The sequence below is a fragment of the Strongylocentrotus purpuratus genome, unplaced genomic scaffold, assembly GCF_000002235.5.
Source record: "Strongylocentrotus purpuratus isolate Spur 01 unplaced genomic scaffold, Spur_5.0 spur5_contig_871, whole genome shotgun sequence".
In the NCBI taxonomy this organism is placed as follows: Eukaryota; Metazoa; Echinodermata; class Echinoidea; order Camarodonta; family Strongylocentrotidae; genus Strongylocentrotus; species Strongylocentrotus purpuratus.
Window position 1 is genome coordinate 289,233 of NW_022145581.1, and position 20,847 is coordinate 310,079.

General features: G+C 36.4%; 1 protein-coding gene across 1 annotated transcript; it reads right to left on the bottom strand.

The window, feature by feature from the left end:
- Positions 1-7,789: 7,789 nt before the first annotated feature.
- Positions 7,790-20,192, bottom strand: LOC105442177. The gene is made up of 2 exons (XM_030976720.1): positions 20,024-20,192; positions 7,790-9,768 (listed from the first exon to the last, which is right to left on the bottom strand). The coding sequence occupies exons 1-2, from the start codon at positions 20,084-20,086 to the stop codon at positions 7,921-7,923; spliced, it is 1,911 nt and encodes a 636-aa protein (XP_030832580.1). The 5' UTR covers positions 20,087-20,192; the 3' UTR covers positions 7,790-7,920.
- Positions 20,193-20,847: the final 655 nt, after the last annotated feature.

Below are 20,847 nucleotides of genomic sequence, written 5' to 3' on the forward strand. Positions count from 1 at the left end.
TAGGAAGTTCCTTTTAAAGCCCCACTGTACAACTTGTAGCTACTTGCTCCCTCTATATAGAAAACAATGCCTAATCGGTTACAATTGGTCCCCCATGATCCTCTTTTTCTTATGTTAATTGAGAGCTGAGTTGATGAGATAGCCACCTGTCAGTGACCATCCTGGGTGGTCTTATCCTTCTTAGCCAAACTAGTACAGACGGCCTTTAAAGATAAAAGTTGAGTTCTTGTCATGCGATTGCATTGTTAAAGATAGTACTGTGTGGAAGTGCTTTCAAAAGGTTGATCGTGTAGCAGATAATCATTGATGTACTGTCAGGTTTAGGAAACATTAAAATGATAAGAAACTTGCCCAGTTTTGCCAAAGGTCACATGCACTGTACACATAAATTAATATGGGACTGCAAAAACAAGTGTCATGAAAGTTATGGTCCCCAACTTTGAGCTATTACTTGCGATATTTCAAATATTAGGGCATTTGAAGAACGATGTTTGCTAGGTGACATTTTTGCTATGATACTCTTCCATACTAACATAATTATATAGAATGAAAATGTTAACACATTTTCTCACCTTTCCCACAAATCAACTTTTTCTTTAATCTATATTTATTACCCCCTTCTCTCTTTCTCCATGTCCATCCAAATCCCTTCCTACTCCTTTTGCTGTGCTCCCTTTCCCTTTCCATTGGCATTTCTCCCTCCCCATCACTTGCTCTCTCTTTCTCTCTCTCTCTATCTCTATCTTCATACCCTCCCCCTCTCTGTCTTCTTCTCTCCCCCTCGCTCTCATTCTCTTTCTCGACCACCCCTCCTCTATCTATCTCTCTCTCTCTCTCTCTCTCTCTCCTTTACACTGTCCCTCTCCCCTTTTCTCTCTCTCCATCCATCCTTCCCCTCTCTCAGGATACTGAAACTGGGCAAACGCATCAGGTGTGGTATGACAACGCAACTAGTCTCGCTGTACGCTTTGAGATGGCAAAGGAAAAACAGTTACACGGAGTATCTGTGTTTCAGGCCGACTGTCTGGATTATAGCACGCATCAAAAGGCTGTCAACGAGACTAACGAAATGTGGGACGCGTTCATTGGGGAATGGCTATTTTGAAAAGTCAAACTAACCCTTCTGAAGAGATTGAAATACAAAAAAAAATGATTGTTTCTATTTCTTAAGAGTAAATTGTTGTTTTGTCTTGTATTGATCATCAATAGGCAGCAGTGTTTTGTTTCAGTTTGACACCTCGGTTGCTTTTGTCGCCTCTCTGCACAGTGATCTTTTGTTACACTTGCATTTCTGCACAAATTAAACAACGACTGAGGAAAGGATTGATTATTTTATGCAATAGTAGTGCTTTTCAAATGTACCCATTTCCAGTCTTGATTAGTTTCCCGTCAACCCCTTTAATAATAGTTTTAATAATATTCGGTTCTTTTATAGCGCATATCAGATTAAATAATAAATAACGCCTCTATGCGCTTCCAATGAGCTTTGGAAATGAATACCCTAGCCTTTAGCTCCCGCAGCCGGTATCAGCGCACAGTGCATTTCAAGGAATAATCCTACCAGGCTTAATCTAGCAATCGAAACTGTAAAATGTATAATCTTGAAGACTTAAGTATGTAATATATATGTTTTTCTTGGTCCCAAAAAATTTCACAACGACTCAGGGGGGCGGGGGTCATTTTTTTTTTTTTTTTTTTTTTTGGGGGGGGGGGTCACCCTTTGGTACACAAAAATAACAAACGTTTTTTTCCTTCTTTCTATTAACCCTTACTGTACTGGGGGGGGGGCCTCCCAGGCCTCCCTCGACATTTTCGACATTTTCGGAGATTGCGCCGCAACCGCTCGGAATTTTGAATTGTCGTTTCATGACTTTTTTTCCTCAAGTCTTACGCACATTTTGATACCATTTTTGTCGAAATCCGATATACCTGTAAGGTGTTACATAACAATTAGTATGCGCATGTCACCAAAAAAGTGCTATAATTGCATATATTCATGTACAAGCAGAAATGTGAAGATATGAATTGATATCAAAATGCTTTTATATGTTTCTCAAAGTAACCTGATGTCTTTCAAAACAAAATAATACATTAGAAATAAAACAATAAATATAATAAGAAATAAAAAACAATAAAATACATAAGAAATTAAATAATTGAAAATCGCATCAAATTTGCATAAATTATCATAATTAATTAAATCAAAAAACTATTTTGTGTTAGAAAAGAAGTTTCATATGAATAATGAGTTTCAACATTCAAAAAGTGGTGTCTGACAATTTTTGTAATGATTCTAGTTCCCTATATATATTTCCAGATTTGATATTTATGAATGCGTATTCATAATTTATGCAAATTAACCTATGTATTTTCAAATATCATAAAAATAATGAAACCTCATGAATTTGAGATGAAGGAAACATTTATTCAATACATTTTCAAGATTCTTCACAAGTCTACGGACAAATATGTAGAGTTTTCTGTAAAACGCATAAAATTAGCATTTTGCATAATTAATTAGGCTATAACGACAAAAATGTGCATATAAGGAAAAAACTAAGTATACCATCTTGTTCCTTACGTTAATATCTACAAACATGCAAATTTTCGCGTTCATCGGACATTCGACGGCCGAGATCATGGGGGGGGGGGGGGCCTCCCAGGCCCCCTCCCCAGTCAGAGAGTGTTCAAAATAGCCCAGTACAGTAAGGGTTAACAGGAAAAAAAATGAGGGGGGGGGGGGGTTCATCACAAATCACACACAAAAAGAAAATAGTGAGGGGGGGGGGGGGTTACAACTGATATCATTTTTGTTTTCATCAATCGTACAATCTATGTAATGAAAATGTTTTGAATTCATGTCAAGGGAAAACATCTGTATTTTATTTCTAAAATTGATTAGTATTGTTTGGAATCAATAAAAGAACTATTGAGAAAAAAGAAAAGAAAAAGTACGTGTGTCTGTGAACGTGTACATGTATCTGTCTATGTATAGAAGCTGTTAAAGGGACTATGTCCCATTTGTAGGCCAAACAAATGAAAAAGGTTAAATTCCAACAGCATTTGAAAGATGATACTAATTCAGAACTTCCCTAAAAAAGGTGGGGCTTGAAAATGTCTTCAAGTGGGAAAATAATGACTATTAGTCGTCAAATCGACTTAGGAGCTATAGAGCCAATAATATAGTCTTGATTTTCAGACCATTTTACCGAATGGTCATACGTTTTATGCTGCGCAAAGATTCAATCAGTTTAATTTTGGCCATCACAAGAATTGGGTTATTGATGTAGACAAACGTTCATGTACCCTTTACAGCTCATTTCATGTATATTATTACCAAAGAAGAAAAAAAAAAGCCAGTCAGTCACTCAATAGTGTCTGACAGTGAAGTCTAGGAAGTAAATGGGTTTCCTTGCATAATTTGAATATTAGCACACGGCTAACGTTTAAATTTCACAGATAGGACATACATGACATATTCATAATTCCTGCAAAGTTCTACAGAATTTGAGGTTGGCTGCAAAAGGGACATAGTACCTGTAAGGTGATTGCAATTTCCTGATTTATAATTTTGCTGTTTTATAAATCTCTCAAAATATGTTTAGATATTTCTTTAACAAATTTAATATTGTATACCGGGGTTCTGTTTTTTTTTTTTTTTACCTGACTGCTAAGAAAGCATAAATGCTTGTAAGCATTCAGACGGCCGGCTGCTTTAGGTCCTCTCTGAGAGACCTGGTAATGAGGATTAATGCCTTACCAAAGGGCACTAGCGCATCGACTTGGTTTCGAACCAGGGTCACCGGATTACGAGACCACTGCTCTACCGACTGAGCTATCGTGCCTCCCTGCTTATTAAGGGTAACCCTCCATTTTTATGTTTATATTATGATTTTATTACAACGTGTCAATACTTTGTTATATTTGTGTGTTTTTTTAATATGGAAAATTAATTGAATAAATTGTATCACCCCTTCTCTCTCTCTCTTTCTCTCTCTTGCCTCCATTAAACAAAAAACCAAGTCTGTTCTTTTACTTCTTTATCGCATATAATTATGGTGATTTCGGTATGAATATTGACAAATACACAAATGAAAACCTGAATCATAACTAGCGTCCTGTCTACCTGTATAGCTTTATTACAGAAAACAGACTTATATCTGTTATGGTTAATCCAATAAATCACAGCATAGTACCATACTAATGAAATACATTCGAAAAGTTATTAAAAAGCAAACATGATAACAGAAAAAAATACTGAAAAAGTTCGGAAAGAAATGACAAACTATTTAAGTGATGCAAGGGAATGTTATTTTTTCTTCCACCGACTCCTTTCAGTTATATTGTAAGAAAAGGTAAACAATTTACATGCATGTAACGATTCAGTGCAATACGTGTGTGTGTGTGTATTGGGTTTTTACAGACGTGTATCAATCAGATATGATTATTTACGTCTGGGACCGACCTTTAAACGTCACCATCCGAAAGACGTGACTCAGTTTCGAACCTGCGTCCTCGGCTGAATCAGTTTGTAACTTCCACTTTTTAGCTGGATTACAGGCGCACGCCACAACGCCTAGTGCAATACGGTGTTCCATACCACATATTTATGACATTTATCTTCATTTTGCACCACTGACCGAAACACCCCTTGATGTGTCTGACTAACGAGAGTGATAACAGAAACCACCATCATTCAACGGTTTTATAAATAGCTTCTTGATCTTGGGATGATTTATGTGAAGAAGAAAACAAATTCTCGCATTCTGGGCATAATACACGGAATCGCCTAAAAGAGTACCATAGTGTTGACGTCATATTCGTTCGTTGTCCCGGGTACTGGTTCCAAAGAAGAGAGCCTGCGCAGGAGGTTTACCGCGAAATGATTCGAGCAACGGGCTGGAGCAGGCAAAATGGTGATGATCACCATGCCATTGTTTAGCCAGGGAGACTTCAAAGTCACATCTCCCTGGTCTAGCACAAAATTGTTTGGGTCCATCAACCTTGACAACTTGGCTAGTATGACGTCACAATTCAGTACTCTTAATTCATTTAAAATTAATATGTATTTGTAAACATTGAATAGTCATACTTGAAAACTATTCTTCCCCAAGTCTACGACCTGATTACAAATCCGTTATTGAAAGGCATCACTTCGGGAGAAGAGAAAGATAATTAAACAAAATAATAATTGATATACTAATTGGGTTTTATTTATCGAGGGTAGTCACACGCTCTTCCTGCGGGCCTTGCAATCATTATTATCTCAGCACGAAAAGGTATCCGTTTACGACACCTGGGTAGAGAGTGCCAAATATGGATTAATGTCTTCAAAGAAAGGACGTTAGTGCCGAGCTGGGATTCGAACCCTCATCTACCGGTGGACTGAGCTATGAGAGTTTAGCGAAGGAACGAGAGGACCACATGATCTCCACGTAAGGAGGTAAACGATCATTACCGGATATGTACGCAGAACATACAAACATAATCTTATGTTACACAATTTAACAGAAATCAACCAATTCGATTCTTACTCAGTGCAGCTTCGCATGAGAATACGTAATATTGTGTATAATCTTGTGATAAATCACACTTTACAAATCAGTGAAACTCACTTGATTTTTTATAGCTTTTTTATTAAAAAAGATGAAAAGAAATATGAACGAATCTTAGAAATACTAGAACAATGCAGCTATTCACATTTTATTTTACAGTTGTTGTTGTTGTATTTTGGCTTATTGGCGATTAGTCAGTTGTGACTATTGTCGCCAAAATACGTCACGTGATTATATATCTCATTTTTGTATTATTGTTATTTTTTGTTTCGTTTTATAATTATCTATCTTTTAAGATAATATCGAAAATAATATCGTAAACAAAACATGCATGGGCTTTTAACAGTGCAGATTATTTGTTATATCTATAAGACTATATATATACACATCGACACATAGGCCTACATACTATATATAAATACGTTTATAAGATAGTACTTACACAAGCATATATATATTCAATAATCTATACGTAAACTTTTTTAAAGAGTATTTTGTTAAAATACGTAATTCTGTTCAGTACAGATACCGATGGTCACTTCTTTACAGTGCATATTGTCTATTTTCATAATATGATGTTACGGAAACACGCAATTTTTGAATTATATCATTTTTTCATTAAAATCATATCAAGGATTTACATGTAACATATATGTCTTTTATTTTTCATAACAAGAACAATTATCAATTCAAATTTCAATCTTCGATATATTTAGTATAATGTAGCTAATTTAGATATATATGTAGATTACAAAACACAAAACAAGTTAAAACAAACAAACAACTAAAACAAGTAACTTGCTTTTCAGACATTGTTATATCATCTGCTTTGTCAAAAAAAGGTCCTGCATAAAGTATGTAGTTATTTACAAATTAGGACGTGTTGAAAAGAAACTAACACCAACAAAATAAACAAACAAATGACAAAGACATGCACATTTTCATTGGTGTAGCATTGTTTTTTTCCTTCAAAATAGGTCCTACATAAACTATCAAGTTTCTTAGTAACACGTAGCATCAACAAAGTTCACTCGTACACATACTAAGTATAATGTAGCTATATTCATTATAGATTACAATTAACAAAATAACCGTCACAAACTGATATGTACACAATTTATTTATTTACTTTTTTTTAAATTAAAAAAAAAAAAAAAAAAAAGTGAGGGTGGGGGGGGGGGGGGGGAGGGGGGTTCCACCAAAACACACACATTAAAAAGTTCAAAAGGGGGGGGGGGATTCAATTTTGCGGATCGATATTTCGTTTTGTTGAGGGGGTGGTACGGTCAGCTTTCTTGGGTCACCCATTACCACAATTTTTTTTTTTTTAAATTATTATTATTTTGTTTTTATTAAAAAACAAAAACAAAGTAGGGGTGGAGGGGGGGGGGGGGAGTTCCACCAAAACACACAATAACAAATTCAAAAGGGAACCCCCCCCCCCCCCTGCATACGCGCTTTTGATATACCACGGCAGAGTTTTTTAATGTGTAAATGAATGGAAACTACGCTCAACAGATTTCCTATGCGTATTAACTGATCTCTGTGTTATTAAGATGCATACATGTGAAGCGCATTACAATTACGTCTTTAACAAAAAATACAGATAAACACACACATGAACCAAAAAATTAAAAAGAAACAAAAACCGGTTTACCGCGTCAATTGTGAACGGGCCTTCACAGAGTGGTGAATTGTGACGTCATCAATTTTTAAAAACTTTTTAGAATGTCTTAATTTTTGCTTCATTTTCCAAATGAGCATCGAAAATGATTTCCAAATGTCGAAAACCAATTGAATATGTTGGCTGAGATATGACCATCTGAATAAATAGATTTCCTATGAGGCGCCCCCAAAAAACAAAAACAAAAACAAAAACAAAAAACATGTATAGCGTCCTGCTTTTTTGAAAATTAGGAAGGAGGAAGCCCTTTTTTTCTTTCTTTTTTCGGGCTATTTTACAAGATGGCCGCCGACATTTTTTGTTTTTTCCTATTAGAAATAGATCAATTTTAGCAGTGTTTTTCATGTTTTTTGTTACTTCAAAAAAAAAAAATCAACAAAAATCAACAAACTAAAAAGAAAAAAAAGGAGGTGGCCCCCAAAAAGGAAGCGGGTGGGACGGTGGCCTAAGAGCTCAGTGTTATTTTGCTTTGGTTCGTAATGTTATGAACCAGAGCAAAATATCACTGAGTTCCTATAGGAAATCTTTTTATTCAGATGGTTATATTTTAGCCAATACTTAACATATTCAATTGGTGTTTTGTTTACAATTGGACATTATTGTTGATGCTCTATTAGAAAATGAACAAAAAAATTGAGAAATTCTAAAAATAGATTGTTATGATGTCACAGCTTCGGTACTCTATAGGCTCAATAACTTTTTGAATACGAGAATGTTGTCTACATCGCAAGCAATCATATTCCCTGATGACGTCATCACCACGCGAGATGTTACAAGGTGAGTCAGCCTGTTCTGTAGTGGATGACATCTACTTGATAGAGGGAATGATGCTACTCTTCTCTTATCCATGTCACCTCCACTCATCACCTGATCAATCACACACGTCTTGCACTCATCATCTGATGTCACGACGTAGAGGTCGTCTGTTATAGGATCGATGCAGGTATTCAGAATGAGACCACTGTGGGTGATTTCCCTTTGAGCACCCTTTCTGTCGATGATGAACACTCTGTGTTCTGGTGGGTAGGGTTGAGCGACGATGTGACCTGATGATAGTACACCACGTATCAGTATACCCTGTTTACATGTGATGGTATGCATGATCTTACCATCAGCTGGGTTGATGACGTATATCTTGGACTGACCTTCCTCAGCAGCGATGATTATCCCAATCTGGTCAACAGCTACATCCACCCGCGTGTAATAACGCGGTGTGTTTATTGGTATTGTGACGTCATTGATGTGGTCCCATTGTCTGTCATACACATTGATGAATCCAGTCAAACTGTCCCCTGTATAACTACCACCAGTCTGAGGACTGTATTTACCGCATACAACCTTGTCATCATTCAGCAATGCACAAGAGACAACACATGACATAACATTGGTTATCACTCTCTGAGTGTGTTTAGTGTTCATATTGAACATGTATGTATCTTGTCCACTCAGATCTTTATCTGTAATGATCACATCGCATTCATCTATGCATCCTGCAATGGCCGGGTATTTGATTTCATCACTGACATTGATTGTATCAATGAGCGTCCATTCCCCATCATACCCATCAATCCTCCCATCATACTTCTCTCTCCCAGCACCCTTCACAAACCTCACACCCGATATGGTATCAGTGACTTGTTTCACTTCACCCTCATTCAGTGGCTTCTTTAGTTCATCACTCACCGATGTCTTCACACGTTGCCCGTCTTTGACGACATTTGAATCATCTTTCAGTATTGTATCAAGTGTCTGTATTGTGGTCTCTGTGGTTTTTGTATTATCTTGCCAAGATATCTCTAACTGTCCAATCTTTCTCTCTTTCTCTTCAGCGATGTTTTTAATGTCTGTTTGCAGAACATGCTGTTTGTTGCCGATTGGTTCTCGTCTTCTCTCTGCATTTGTACGGTTCAGTTCAAGTAGATTTTCTCTCTCCTCGTCGTTTTTTCGAATTTTTTCATTGATTTGTTTAATCTCCTCGTGAAGTTTGGTATTCTTCTCATCAGTCTCCTGGTTGATTTTTGCAGCATCCTCCTTCTCTTTGTCCTTTTCTGTTTTGATCGCCTTATTGATTACCGAATCAACTTCATCTTTCAAAGCCTGTAGATGGGTGTCGGTGTCTTTTCTACACTTATGAATCTGATCTCCATAAACTCGACAAATCTCCAATTTGTCCTTTGCCTTTTCTTTTAGAATGTTTAGTCTTGCTCTACTATCCATAATGGCGCCCTCTATATCCTGTTGTTCGCAAGACATGGCACGGTGATCTATCGTTGCGCATAATTGACACACTGCTATACTATGGGTTTTACAATACAGTTTGATTTCTTCACCATCATGCTTCTCACAATAAAGATTGTGCCTACCCTTTCTAGCTTTTCCGATGCATTCCTCTTTGGAGGCGCAGTCATCGCAGAGCTTCTTTTTCTCCTTCACGTAGTACGTCACATCTGTGATTGATTGACAGTTCTCTCCTTCACAGATGTTTTCTGCTGAGCTGAAGTTTGCCGCCATCTTGATCAGAGTATTGACCTGTAGAAAGAACAATTATGATGAGAGAAATAGAGAGAGAGAGAGAGAGAGAGAGAGAGGGGGGGGGGTGGGGGAATTATGGGTTGGATGAACGGGGAAGGGATAGACAGGGAGGAAAGGAAGGGAGAAAGAATGAGGGAACGTTAGGAGGGATGGAGGAGCCACGGAGGGAGAGAAAAAGGATGAGAACCAAGTGAAGAAAAAACGGAGATTAAAAGAGGGGATTGAAGAAGAAAGAAAGAGGGACGGACAGAGTGAAAAGAAGAGAATGAAATATGATTAGTAAAATTACTTTCATTATCAATATGTCCTCATGCACGTTGCAACAATATATTATATATTATATTGACAAAAATAATGCACTGAGAGCAAATAACAAATAAATTAAATATATATATTGTGTCAGTATATGCGGTCGTGACCTACATTATACATGCATTGCCCAAAACGTTTGAACCTTTGAAAGTCTTTCTCGTGATGAGACAGAATGGAATTCACAATTTAGTAATATGATTTGCAAGAATTATTTTTAATTCAAGAATTAATGATTGAAAGCAAAATTGACATGTTGATCTTGTTCTTTACATAGGTTTAGGATCGTATGCACGCTTTAATGGCAGTGTTCTTGATATTAAGTGATATTATCAATGGCCGAAGCATAATATAAGGTCAATGTATGCAACGCGTTACAACTGCGAGAAAAAGGTGTTATAAAATCAAAAAACCTTTTGATTGGATCAGACTTAGTCCTAAATTGGTGTTTTCAACCAATGTTACGACGCATTTTATAGTTAGCGTTTAACCTCATACTCCAGCACATCATACAATGTAGTGTTAAATTATACAGTTATTGACTGGTAAGGGGTGCAATATAACATTATTTGGACCGCTGAAGGGAGTTATATTTCTCAAGTGGTGTTATATACCCCTGCCAGTCAATAACTGTTATATTAGATAGCCTTGGTTTGATTTTTTTTTTTTGGGGGGGGGGGGAGGGGGGGGGGGTCCATATTTTTTCGGGGACAATTAAGATTGTGGAAAAAGAAGTGAACACAAAAAAAAATATTTCGAGATAGTTCAAGAAAAAAAAAAAAATCCTAAAAAAAAAAAAAATTAGGGAAAAAATAATTTCAAGGGAGAAAAAAAAAGATTCTTGCCCCCCAAAATCATTTTTTGGGAAAAAAAAAGAAATATTCGAAAAAAAGATTTTCAAGGGGAAAAAAAAAATCATGAAAAACATTTTTTTTTTAAATGACCCTCGGTATTCAAGAGGGCGACATGCATTTATTAAAAATATATTTATTTCACCAGCTGGTAAAATATAACCGGCCAGGAAAATATAACAATTTGGATCCTTGCAATTGATATCACGTGACGAGCTCTGGACCAATCACATATCGGTATCTGTCTAAGCTATCTAATATTAAAACATATTGAAACCATTCCGTCAATATCACCATAAAGTATTTGGTCAATTATGATACTCACAGGGAAGTATTCTGTTGTCTAACGTCGAGGGAATATATGAGAATAAAAATTTCATAGAAAACGAGTCACGGCACTGTAAGTATTGTGATGTTAAATCGCTTCTCATACTTGGTTATGAACAATTATAATTGTATGTATGGAAACAACCAAGTATCATCTAGTCTTATCCCATGAGGTTAATGTTAACTTCAAAGTAAATATTGTTTTTCTTTATGTGGTACGTTAGCTAATAAGGTACATGCGTTTTTATATATTGTCCATTGTAAATAGGGTCTCTCGTCTGAAAAGATATTGCCCGGATCCCAAATATTGCGAGCAATCGAGCAAAAAATTGTCTTCAGTCATCTCCTGGCCAGGAATCAATATGATTTATCAATTTTTCGATGAGTAAATCCACGAGTGGTATAAAAAGAAAATGTTGTTGTGGCATACATTTCATTTCGATATAGAAATACAATAAATAAGGTTTTATTCGGGTGCCATGCCAACCAAATAATGACGCAATTCGGGCAGTGAGAGATAGAGACACGAAGAAAGAAAAAGAGACAAACAGTGTGAGATATTTCATCTCATGTTGTAGGACCTTATATTTCTGAAAGATTTCTTATAAGTGGATCCATTATGTGAATTATCATCTGTCTACTGTCAAATAAGACATACATACCCCATCTCACATGCAACTGTTTTTCTTTTTGTTTGCATTATTACAATTTTAGACATTTTTCATCCCCTTCCTTATATGAAACCAACCTTGTTCAAAGCAAAGATAAAATACATCAAATTTACAGCTCACTTTACATACCTGTATGTTGCGATTTTAACATTCGTAATATGAAGCCAAAAATAAAGCTGATAACAAATTCCTCCAACCTGTATTAATCGTAATATTTGTATTAAAGTGCAAATCAAGATGGCCTGTAGTTGTATGTCATCCAACGTCAAACTGATGCTCACTTGGCCTAAATTTGCACACAAATTCAAGAACATTTTCACTCATGCATGCATACAGTGCATGCATATGGCAAGTAGAAAAACAGAGTAATTGTCCCCAAAACACACAATGTAGGAGCGTTGACAAAAGATGTGCTCCGTTGCTCTATTTGTGAAATATTTATCATGAATATAAATGAATGCATTGACATTCCTTGTGATTTCAATCCATTGAATCGTTTCAGGGGGGGGGGGGGGCTTATCCTAACCCCTAAAATGAAATGGCCAGCTGTAGTTAGAAACAGTTCTTTTAAAACTTATATCTCGGTCACATGACTTTGTGCCACTGTTCTATCCTAGGTAGAAGCAATACACTCATTAGATCAATGGTTGCGTCAGGGTAAGACAGATTCTGAATATTTAAAAGCTTTGTATTACGTGTTCTTTCAATGCTAAAGACAAAGTGAGTGGAAATAATCTTGGCTCATACAAGACGTTCGCTGTGGAGCAGATGTAGCAGATCAGTTTATTCCGTATATAAACTTTGTATTTTCCATATATTTCTGTATTATACTTTTATAAGGGGCTAAATGGTTAGGCAGTACCCTTGTTCTAAATGCTCTGTTAATGTAACATGTAAGCAAAGGGCTTTACAATGTACACTTTGCAATCAGTGGGCTCATACAAAATGTGAATTCATAAGCAATGCTTTATATGATGATGTAACACATCATTTCATAGATTGGCAATGTACGAAGTGTCTTTTTACTCATTTACCATCAATTGATAAGAGCTGTGATAATACAGTCAACTTACCATGTGAAGACGACATAGTCAAGGATAAGAGTTCATGTGATAATTTTTGTTCAGTGCAATACGATTGTTTTAAAAGTAAGGGAATTAAATTGGCCCATCTTAATATTCGCAGTCTTTATCGAAATCTTGAAGAGATTAAATCGTTTTTGCATAACAATCAAGTTCATATATTAGCGTTAAATGAAACTTTCCTTGATGACTCAGTTTTCCATAGTGAACTTGATATTGATGATTTTCACCTTGTTCGAAAAGACAGAAACCGACATGGTGGGGGAGTGGCTGTATATATTCACAGTTCCTTGTCATTTGATTTGATTAAATATGATACTTTGTTTTCTTCATTAGAAATAATTCCTGTAATGATTCAACCTAAATGTTCTACACCTTTAATTTTCCTCACGTGGTACCGACCTCCCAATAGTAACATTGAGACTTTACAATACTATGAAGAGATGCTATCATTTCTTGACAGTTTTAACTATCCCATTATTGTTATGAGTGACACAAACTGTGATTTATTGAATGTTCCATTGTCTGCAAATTCAAAACGTCTTAATGAAATCCATAATGTATATTCACTAGAACAGATCAATACTGAAATTCCTACCAGGATAACATCCGATTCATCAACCCTTATTGACCACACTCTAACAAATAAAAAAGAGAAGGTTTTTAGTCATGGTGTTATACACCTAGGTATCAGTGATCATTCTTTGAGTTATATCATTTGGAAATCAAAACACAGTGGAAATCCTCAAACTGTAAATTTTAGGAAAAAATCAGGAATTGATCTGAACTCATACTTCGAAAGTTTAAAAAATCAGCCTTGGTTTGAAGTTTTAGATATTAATGATATTGACTTGGCTATCAGCAAATGGGAGAGTTTATTCATGAATGTCGTTAATCGGTATATGCCAGTCAAAAAGAAAAGAATGAAGATTAGAAAATCTCCTTGGATGAACTCAGATATTTTTAATCTCATTAAAAAGAGAAATAAATTAAAAGAAAAGGCATGGAAAGCTAAAGATGAACAAAAAATGAAAGATTATAGAAAATTGAGAAATAAAGTGACTTTTGACATTCGAAAAGCCAAGAAAAAATATTACACTGATCAACTGACAAAAATTCAAACCAATGCTGGAAATACTTGGTCTGTATTGAAGTCATTATTACCCTCGAACAATTCAATGAAATCAACCTTTTCTAATGAAGAACATTTACATCAAAGAAGTGAACAATTCAATGATTATTTCGCAAATGTTGGCAAGGTTTTAGCTTCCAAAATACCCGAAGCAAGTGATTCAGTTATTTTTGACGATCATACAGATTCTTGTTTCAATTTCCAAATGATCACAGTGGAGGAAGTTCAAAAAGAGATCAAACTTATGAAAAACAAGTCTGCTTGTGGTACTGATGGTATTTCTATAGGGTTGTTGAAAATGTCAGCTCCAATTATTGCCCCTTATCTTACTTATTTATTCAATAAATCACTGCTTGACTCTAAATTTCCAAACCAGTATAAGACAGCCAAAGTGATTCCAATATTTAAATCAGGAAATAAAGAAGATCCATGTAATTACAGACCTATATCCATTTTGCCGACTGTTTCTAAAATTCTAGAAAAACTTGTTTGTAAACAACTGAAATTATACATGAATGAACATGAGATTTTGAGCCGACAGCAGTCTGGTTTTCGAAAGATGCATTCAACTATGACTTCTCTATTGAAGGTTACCGATGAATGGTTAGAATCCATGGACAAAGGTTTATACACTGGAGCGGTTTTCATTGACCTTAAAAAGGCTTTTGATACTGTTGACGTAAATATTCTTTTAAACAAACTCGAGTCATTGGGAGTTACTGACAACGTGTTACACTGGTTTCGTACTTATTTATGCAACCGTCAAATTTTTACTTGTTTGAACTCTACTTCTTCAAACATTTTAGATGTCGATTATGGAATTCCTCAAGGGTCAACCCTCGGGCCGCTGCTTTTTACGATTTATATAAATGATTTGGTTAACAGAGTAAAACATTGTAACATTCATCTTTATGCAGATGACACTGTGCTATATTTTTCCGATAAAAATGTCTGTAATATTCAAAGAATCCTAAATATCGATTTAAACAATGTTCACAATTGGCTATGTCAGAACAAACTTAGCCTTAATGTTGAGAAAACTATTAGCATGTTATTTGGATCAAGTTATATGTTATCAAAATATAATATTTTTAATGTTCAAATTTCTGGCAAAGCTATTACACAGAAAAACGTGGTTAAATACCTTGGTATGCAGCTCGATCCTCGTTTAAAATGGGATATTCATATTGATGAAATGTGTAAGAAAATTGGAAAAACAGTTAACTATCTTGCCCGACTCCGCCATTGTTTACCTCAAACTCAATTAAAGTTAGTTTACAATTCAATAATTTTACCCCTGTTTGATTATGCTGATATTGTTTATGATTCCGCTAGCAAGAAACATGTTGACCGACTCCAAAAATTACAAAATAGAGCAGGTCGAATCATTTTAAGTGTAAACCCCTATGATCATATTTCTAACAACGAAATTCACGGAAGATTGGGGTGGTCCTTATTACAATCTAGACGAAAGTCACACCTGCTCACGATGGTGTACAAATCATTACACAATCTTGCCCCTTCTTATTTGAAGGATCGTTTTAATTATAATAATTATTTATACGGGTTGAGATCCCGGGGAAATTTAGCTCTACCCAAACCGAATTCCGAGAGCTGTCGGAGAATGTTTTTATATAGAGGCTCGTGAGAATTTAACCGCTTACCTAACAATATTAAACTCTCCAACAGCTTAAGTGTTTTTTTGCAAAGAACTATCTGCCATTCATTGATCTTGCCTAGACTTTCAGTGGTATTATGCCTTGCCAGAAGTTACACTTAGCTGTGGGGGGGGGGGGGGGGGGGACACATTACTAGTAATTAGGGTAGACATGTATTTAAGTTCTACTTGTGTATGTAAACATAATTGTGTAAATCAAGCTGCTGTTTGAAACTATTGATGCTTTTTCTTTCGTGTAGCCCGAAAGTGTATGGTATTTTTTGCCTCGTCTTTCTTTCTACTGCACGATGGCTGAATGCTCAAATTTGTGGGTTTGTTTTGCTTGGTACGCGGCAATACACCGTTTTCCTCTTGTGGTCAAGTTTACTCATGCCTGCCCTAGGACAAGCTATGTAATCACCTGATAGCGAGCGGCCGCATCACAATGGTCGGAATGCGAATTGCATTCATTTGCGTTGCTAGCTGGGATAAGCTTTTTAACTTGTCCCGGCTGGCAACAAGCACTGCGTACCTTCTATTGGGGTGCGATAGTTTGTTGTCAGGTGTGCGTATGGCATTTTTAATTAGCGTTTGATGATGGCGTGTGTATAAATTTTGGCCTCATAGGGAAAATCGTTTATTGACGTTTATAGTTGAGGATCGATTGTCGGATAGAGAATTAGACAACACAGTGGGCGGGTCTCTCGCGTGGGGTTTGGAATTACATGGTGTTATGCTCGGCGCGTCCGGGATCCGTGAATAATACCCCATTCACAGTGGTTTTGAAATTTGTAGCGGCGTTGTAGCGGAGCGGCGACACCGCCATAACACCGCTACAAATGCATTCACAGTAGAAAAGTTATCCCGCTGCAGCAGCGGGATAAATATCATGTACCCATTCACGCTGCAGCGGGTGATTTTTATTACCTCCGTAACAAACACGTGTATGCATGGCTCATGACCCGCGAGTGACCCCGATATGACCGGAAATACTTGCTTGAAATTGCGCGGTAAACATGTCAAGTTGCTTTTTGTATCCTCGATCATATTACTTTTTAAAAAACTAGCATTTTTATTGCTTCCAGCAGAATATTTTAATTTTTTGAAGTGTGAAATATTTGTATTTGGATAATTATAATACCTACATAATAATAAAATCAATTTGAATCCACTGGTTACTTTATTTCTATTTCACTTTATGTTCCCCATTGCTGTAGAAAAGAGGTCAGTGATAGGTAAGTAAACAAATCACACGTGTTTGTCGCGGTGTTATAGCGGAGAGCCTTCACACTGAGTAAACACCGCGACAGCAGCGGGACAGTCCCGCTGCTGTCGCGGTGTTTGAGGCCACTGTGAATGGGGTATAAGGTAGCATATTTTGTACTTGTTCATTCACCTATTCAATTGCTTTGATTTCTTTCCCCGGACGCGCAAGGCGTTACATGTGCCTTCCACACGCTTTGCAAGAGAGTTCTTCTCCATTTCTCTTTCTCCCTTTCTCTCTCTCTCTCTCTCTCTCTCTCTATCTCTCTGTCTTGCAGTCGTTCCTCTTACTGATTCGCGCATAGCGGGTTAATTATCCGCAAATCTCAGCAATTGTAAATGTATAGCCTTTTCTTGCTTTTAATTGTTTTGTTTCATTGGTTAACACGAAAGAGGACATGCAAGTGTTATACTCAGCAGCTTGTGCATTATTTTTAAAATTTCTATTTACGTAATGTTTCTTTTAATTGTACCTGGACCCCCAGGAAGAACAGTGTCATATATTTTTATGACACTGAACGGGCAATCCAGCCAATCATTTTTAAGCAATCTATATACACATGTAATTTATTTTTTTTAATTCTGTTATGTTTAATTTCGTTTTATGTCATATGTTATTTGTCTTTTTAATATGATTGGAAAATAAATACAATACAATCAGTTGAAGTATAAATAATAAACTAAACTACACAGGTCTTGTTCAGACGGGGTTTTGCTATTCGGCGTACGTTAATCCCTGCAGCAGTAAATTCTCATGAATATTTCACTTACACCATATGGAATACTGAAGCTGTGACATCATACCAATCTACGTTTAGAATTTCTCCATGTTTTCTTTTTTTTCCGAAAGAGCATCAAAAATATTGTCCAAATGTCGAAAAACCAATTGGCTGAGATATGACCATCCGAATACACAAATTTCCCAAATAGGAACTCAGTGTTATTTTCCTCTGGTTCGAATTACAAACAAGAGCAAAATAATACTGAGCTCCAATAGGACGCACATAAACCTATCTGTCGACAAATACCTGTCGACAAACCTCCTTTGTGAATTCGGGCCATTATGGCGACTTCTGCTTTGTTAGGCAAACACAAAACAAAAGAATATAGGCCACGTTGTGACCCAGTGAAACCAAGTTGGCCAAAGTCTGTGTTTAGATGGCTCGTGAAAAGTCACACATATACTCCCGGGTGTAAGCGAGAGCATCCACACGGACAACTTACGCTACCCTCTACTCGTGTTAGCGAGTTACTCGTGGATTATGTCCAGGAGTAAATAGGTCAGGGGTAAAGGTAGGCGTGGTTAACACGACCATCGTCCGGACTTTCACTACTCCGACCTTAACACCTACCTTACCATATTGACCCTGACTAGCTCTTAGCACGACCTTAACCCCAGGTTGACTTGCCTCCATCTAAACTAGACTAGTATCTGTTTGATTCGGCTCAAATCAATCTTTCTCTTTATGTCATTACATGTGTGTGTATTGTTTGTATGTTATTTCATCTCTTTGCACTAATGGTGTTCCTTGAGTATTCGCTATTCAACTCATTTTAAGATTCTCACTGCAATAATATTTGAGAATTGCATACATGGCCATTTAACCTTATTGCATGTACCCTAAGTGCACGTGGCGCATCCTCCCCTCTCTTTTTCACCTATTATTTGACCGATGCCCCCTCATTGGCTGGACCTATGCTATACAAGTGCAATCATTTTAAATCATTATAATTATCTGTCATTAGTTGTCTCTTTCTGCTCTCTCTCTCTCTCTCTCTCTCCTTCTCTCTCTCTCTTTTCCTATCGATTCCTTTCTTCCCATCTTTCTCTCTCCCGCTCTCCACTTCTCTCTCTGTCTTCCTCTCTATCCCCCCTCCCTTGTTATCGCTTCCTTTCACACTATCCATGTCAATACCCCTATCCCCTCTTAAAGGTACTATGTCCCATTTGTAGGCCAACGATTGTAGGCCAAGATGAAAAGGTTGAATTCCAACGGCAATTGAAAGATAATACTAAATTAGAACTCCCCTTAAAAAAAGAGGGCTTGAAATGTCTTTAAGTGGGAAAATAACGACTATCAGTTGCCAAATCGACTTAGGAGCTATAGAGCCAATGAGTAATAGTCTTGATTTTCAGACCATTGTACCGCATGGTCGTACGTTTTATGCTGCGCAAAGATTCAATCAGTTTAATTTTGGCCTTTACAAGAAGTAGGTTATTGATGTAGACAAATCCTTTACAGCTCTTTTTATGTATGTTATTACCAAAGAAGAAAAAAAGCCAGTCACTCACTCCATACTAACAATAGTGTCTGACAGTGAAGTCTAGCAAGTAAACGGGTTTCTTTGCATAATTTGAATATTAGGACAATGCTAACGTTTACATTTCACAGATAAGACATACATGACATATTCATAATTCCCGGGAAGTTCTACAGAATTTGAGGTTGGCTGCAAAAGGGACATAGTATCTTTAACATATTGTGAAGAACCCGCAACTTGAAACTTCGTTTCCATCTAATTTTCCCTCCAAGTGTCTCTGATTCTTTGTTTCACGTCATCATTATCCAAAATACATCAGATTATTTGTTTTCCAATTCTTGTACAATTAGACATATTTTGTTGGTGAAAGCCTCACACTAACAAATATATCATCCAGATTTTTAAAATATTGTGAACAAGCGAGAAAACAATGTATTCAGTCATTTCGTTGCCAGGAATCATCCTGATTTATCGATTTTGTGAAAAGTAAAGCAAACGAACAAAAAAGACAGGTTGCTATCCCATGAATTTTACTTTGTATTATTATATTTCTTCCTACAGATAAGATAAACATACCCTATCCCGCATAAATACCTATGGTTCTCCTTTTATCGAATAGTTACGTATTTTCATCCACTTCCTTGTATGAAACCGAACATTTTCACAGCAAAATGACCTACATGAAATGTAAAGCTCACCTTAATACCAGTATGTTGCAATTTAAATCTTCGCAATGTGAAGTCAGAAAGAATGCTGATCATCTAGACGCTCTTTTTATGATTTAAACTGTTTGAAGAAGCACAATCCATCCAACTTCGTGTAACATGTGTACCAGGTGCCAATAAAAATGGCGTCTATATTTGTATACCAGCCAACGTCAAACTGATGCTCACTTGGCACAAATTTGCAAACAAATTCCTTCCCCAAACACATAATGTAGGATCATTGAAAAAGGATGTGCTTTGTTGCTTTTTGTGAATAGATTAATATGAATATGAATCATAGCAGTCTAGCATAGGATGAATGCATTCACGTTCCTTATTATGGCTATAGAAGCGTTACAGGGGTTCGGGGGGGGGGGGGGGTGAGGGGGGAGAAGTATGATTATGCCGACCCCCCTTGAAACAAATCTTTTTATTTCGCTAGGAAGAATTATTTACAATGCAGATATCCAACCGTAGTTAGACAAAGTTCTTCAGGGATATATTTCGGTCACAAGACTTTGTAATACCATTCTATCCAATGTAGAAGGATTAAGTGATTAGGAATTTTTTTTCATGAGGGTAAGAAAGATCATGAAACTCTATCAACTCTAGATTACGTGTTCTTTCATGTTGAAGTCAACGTAAGAAGAGAGAACTTTTGCTAATGCAAGGCCTTTACTGTGTAACAATAGTAGCAGATCAGTTGAAGTATACATAATATTTGTAAGTACATTATCTGTATGATTTGGCTTAAAATTAATATTTCTCTTTCTTTCGCTACAGTTGTGTTCAGTTCTTTTATGGTATTTAATCTCTTG

What these genes read in the sequence shown, in the direction of transcription:
- LOC105442177 (XM_030976720.1), bottom strand. Translation starts at nt 20,086, where the DNA reads ATGATCAGCATTCTTTCTGACTTCACATTGCGAAGATTTAAATTGCAA. An exon ending in TGCAACATACTGGTATTAAG is followed by an intron (nt 9,769 to 20,023) that starts GTGAGCTTTACA and finishes TTCTTTCTACAG; the next exon opens with GTCAATACTCTGATCAAGAT.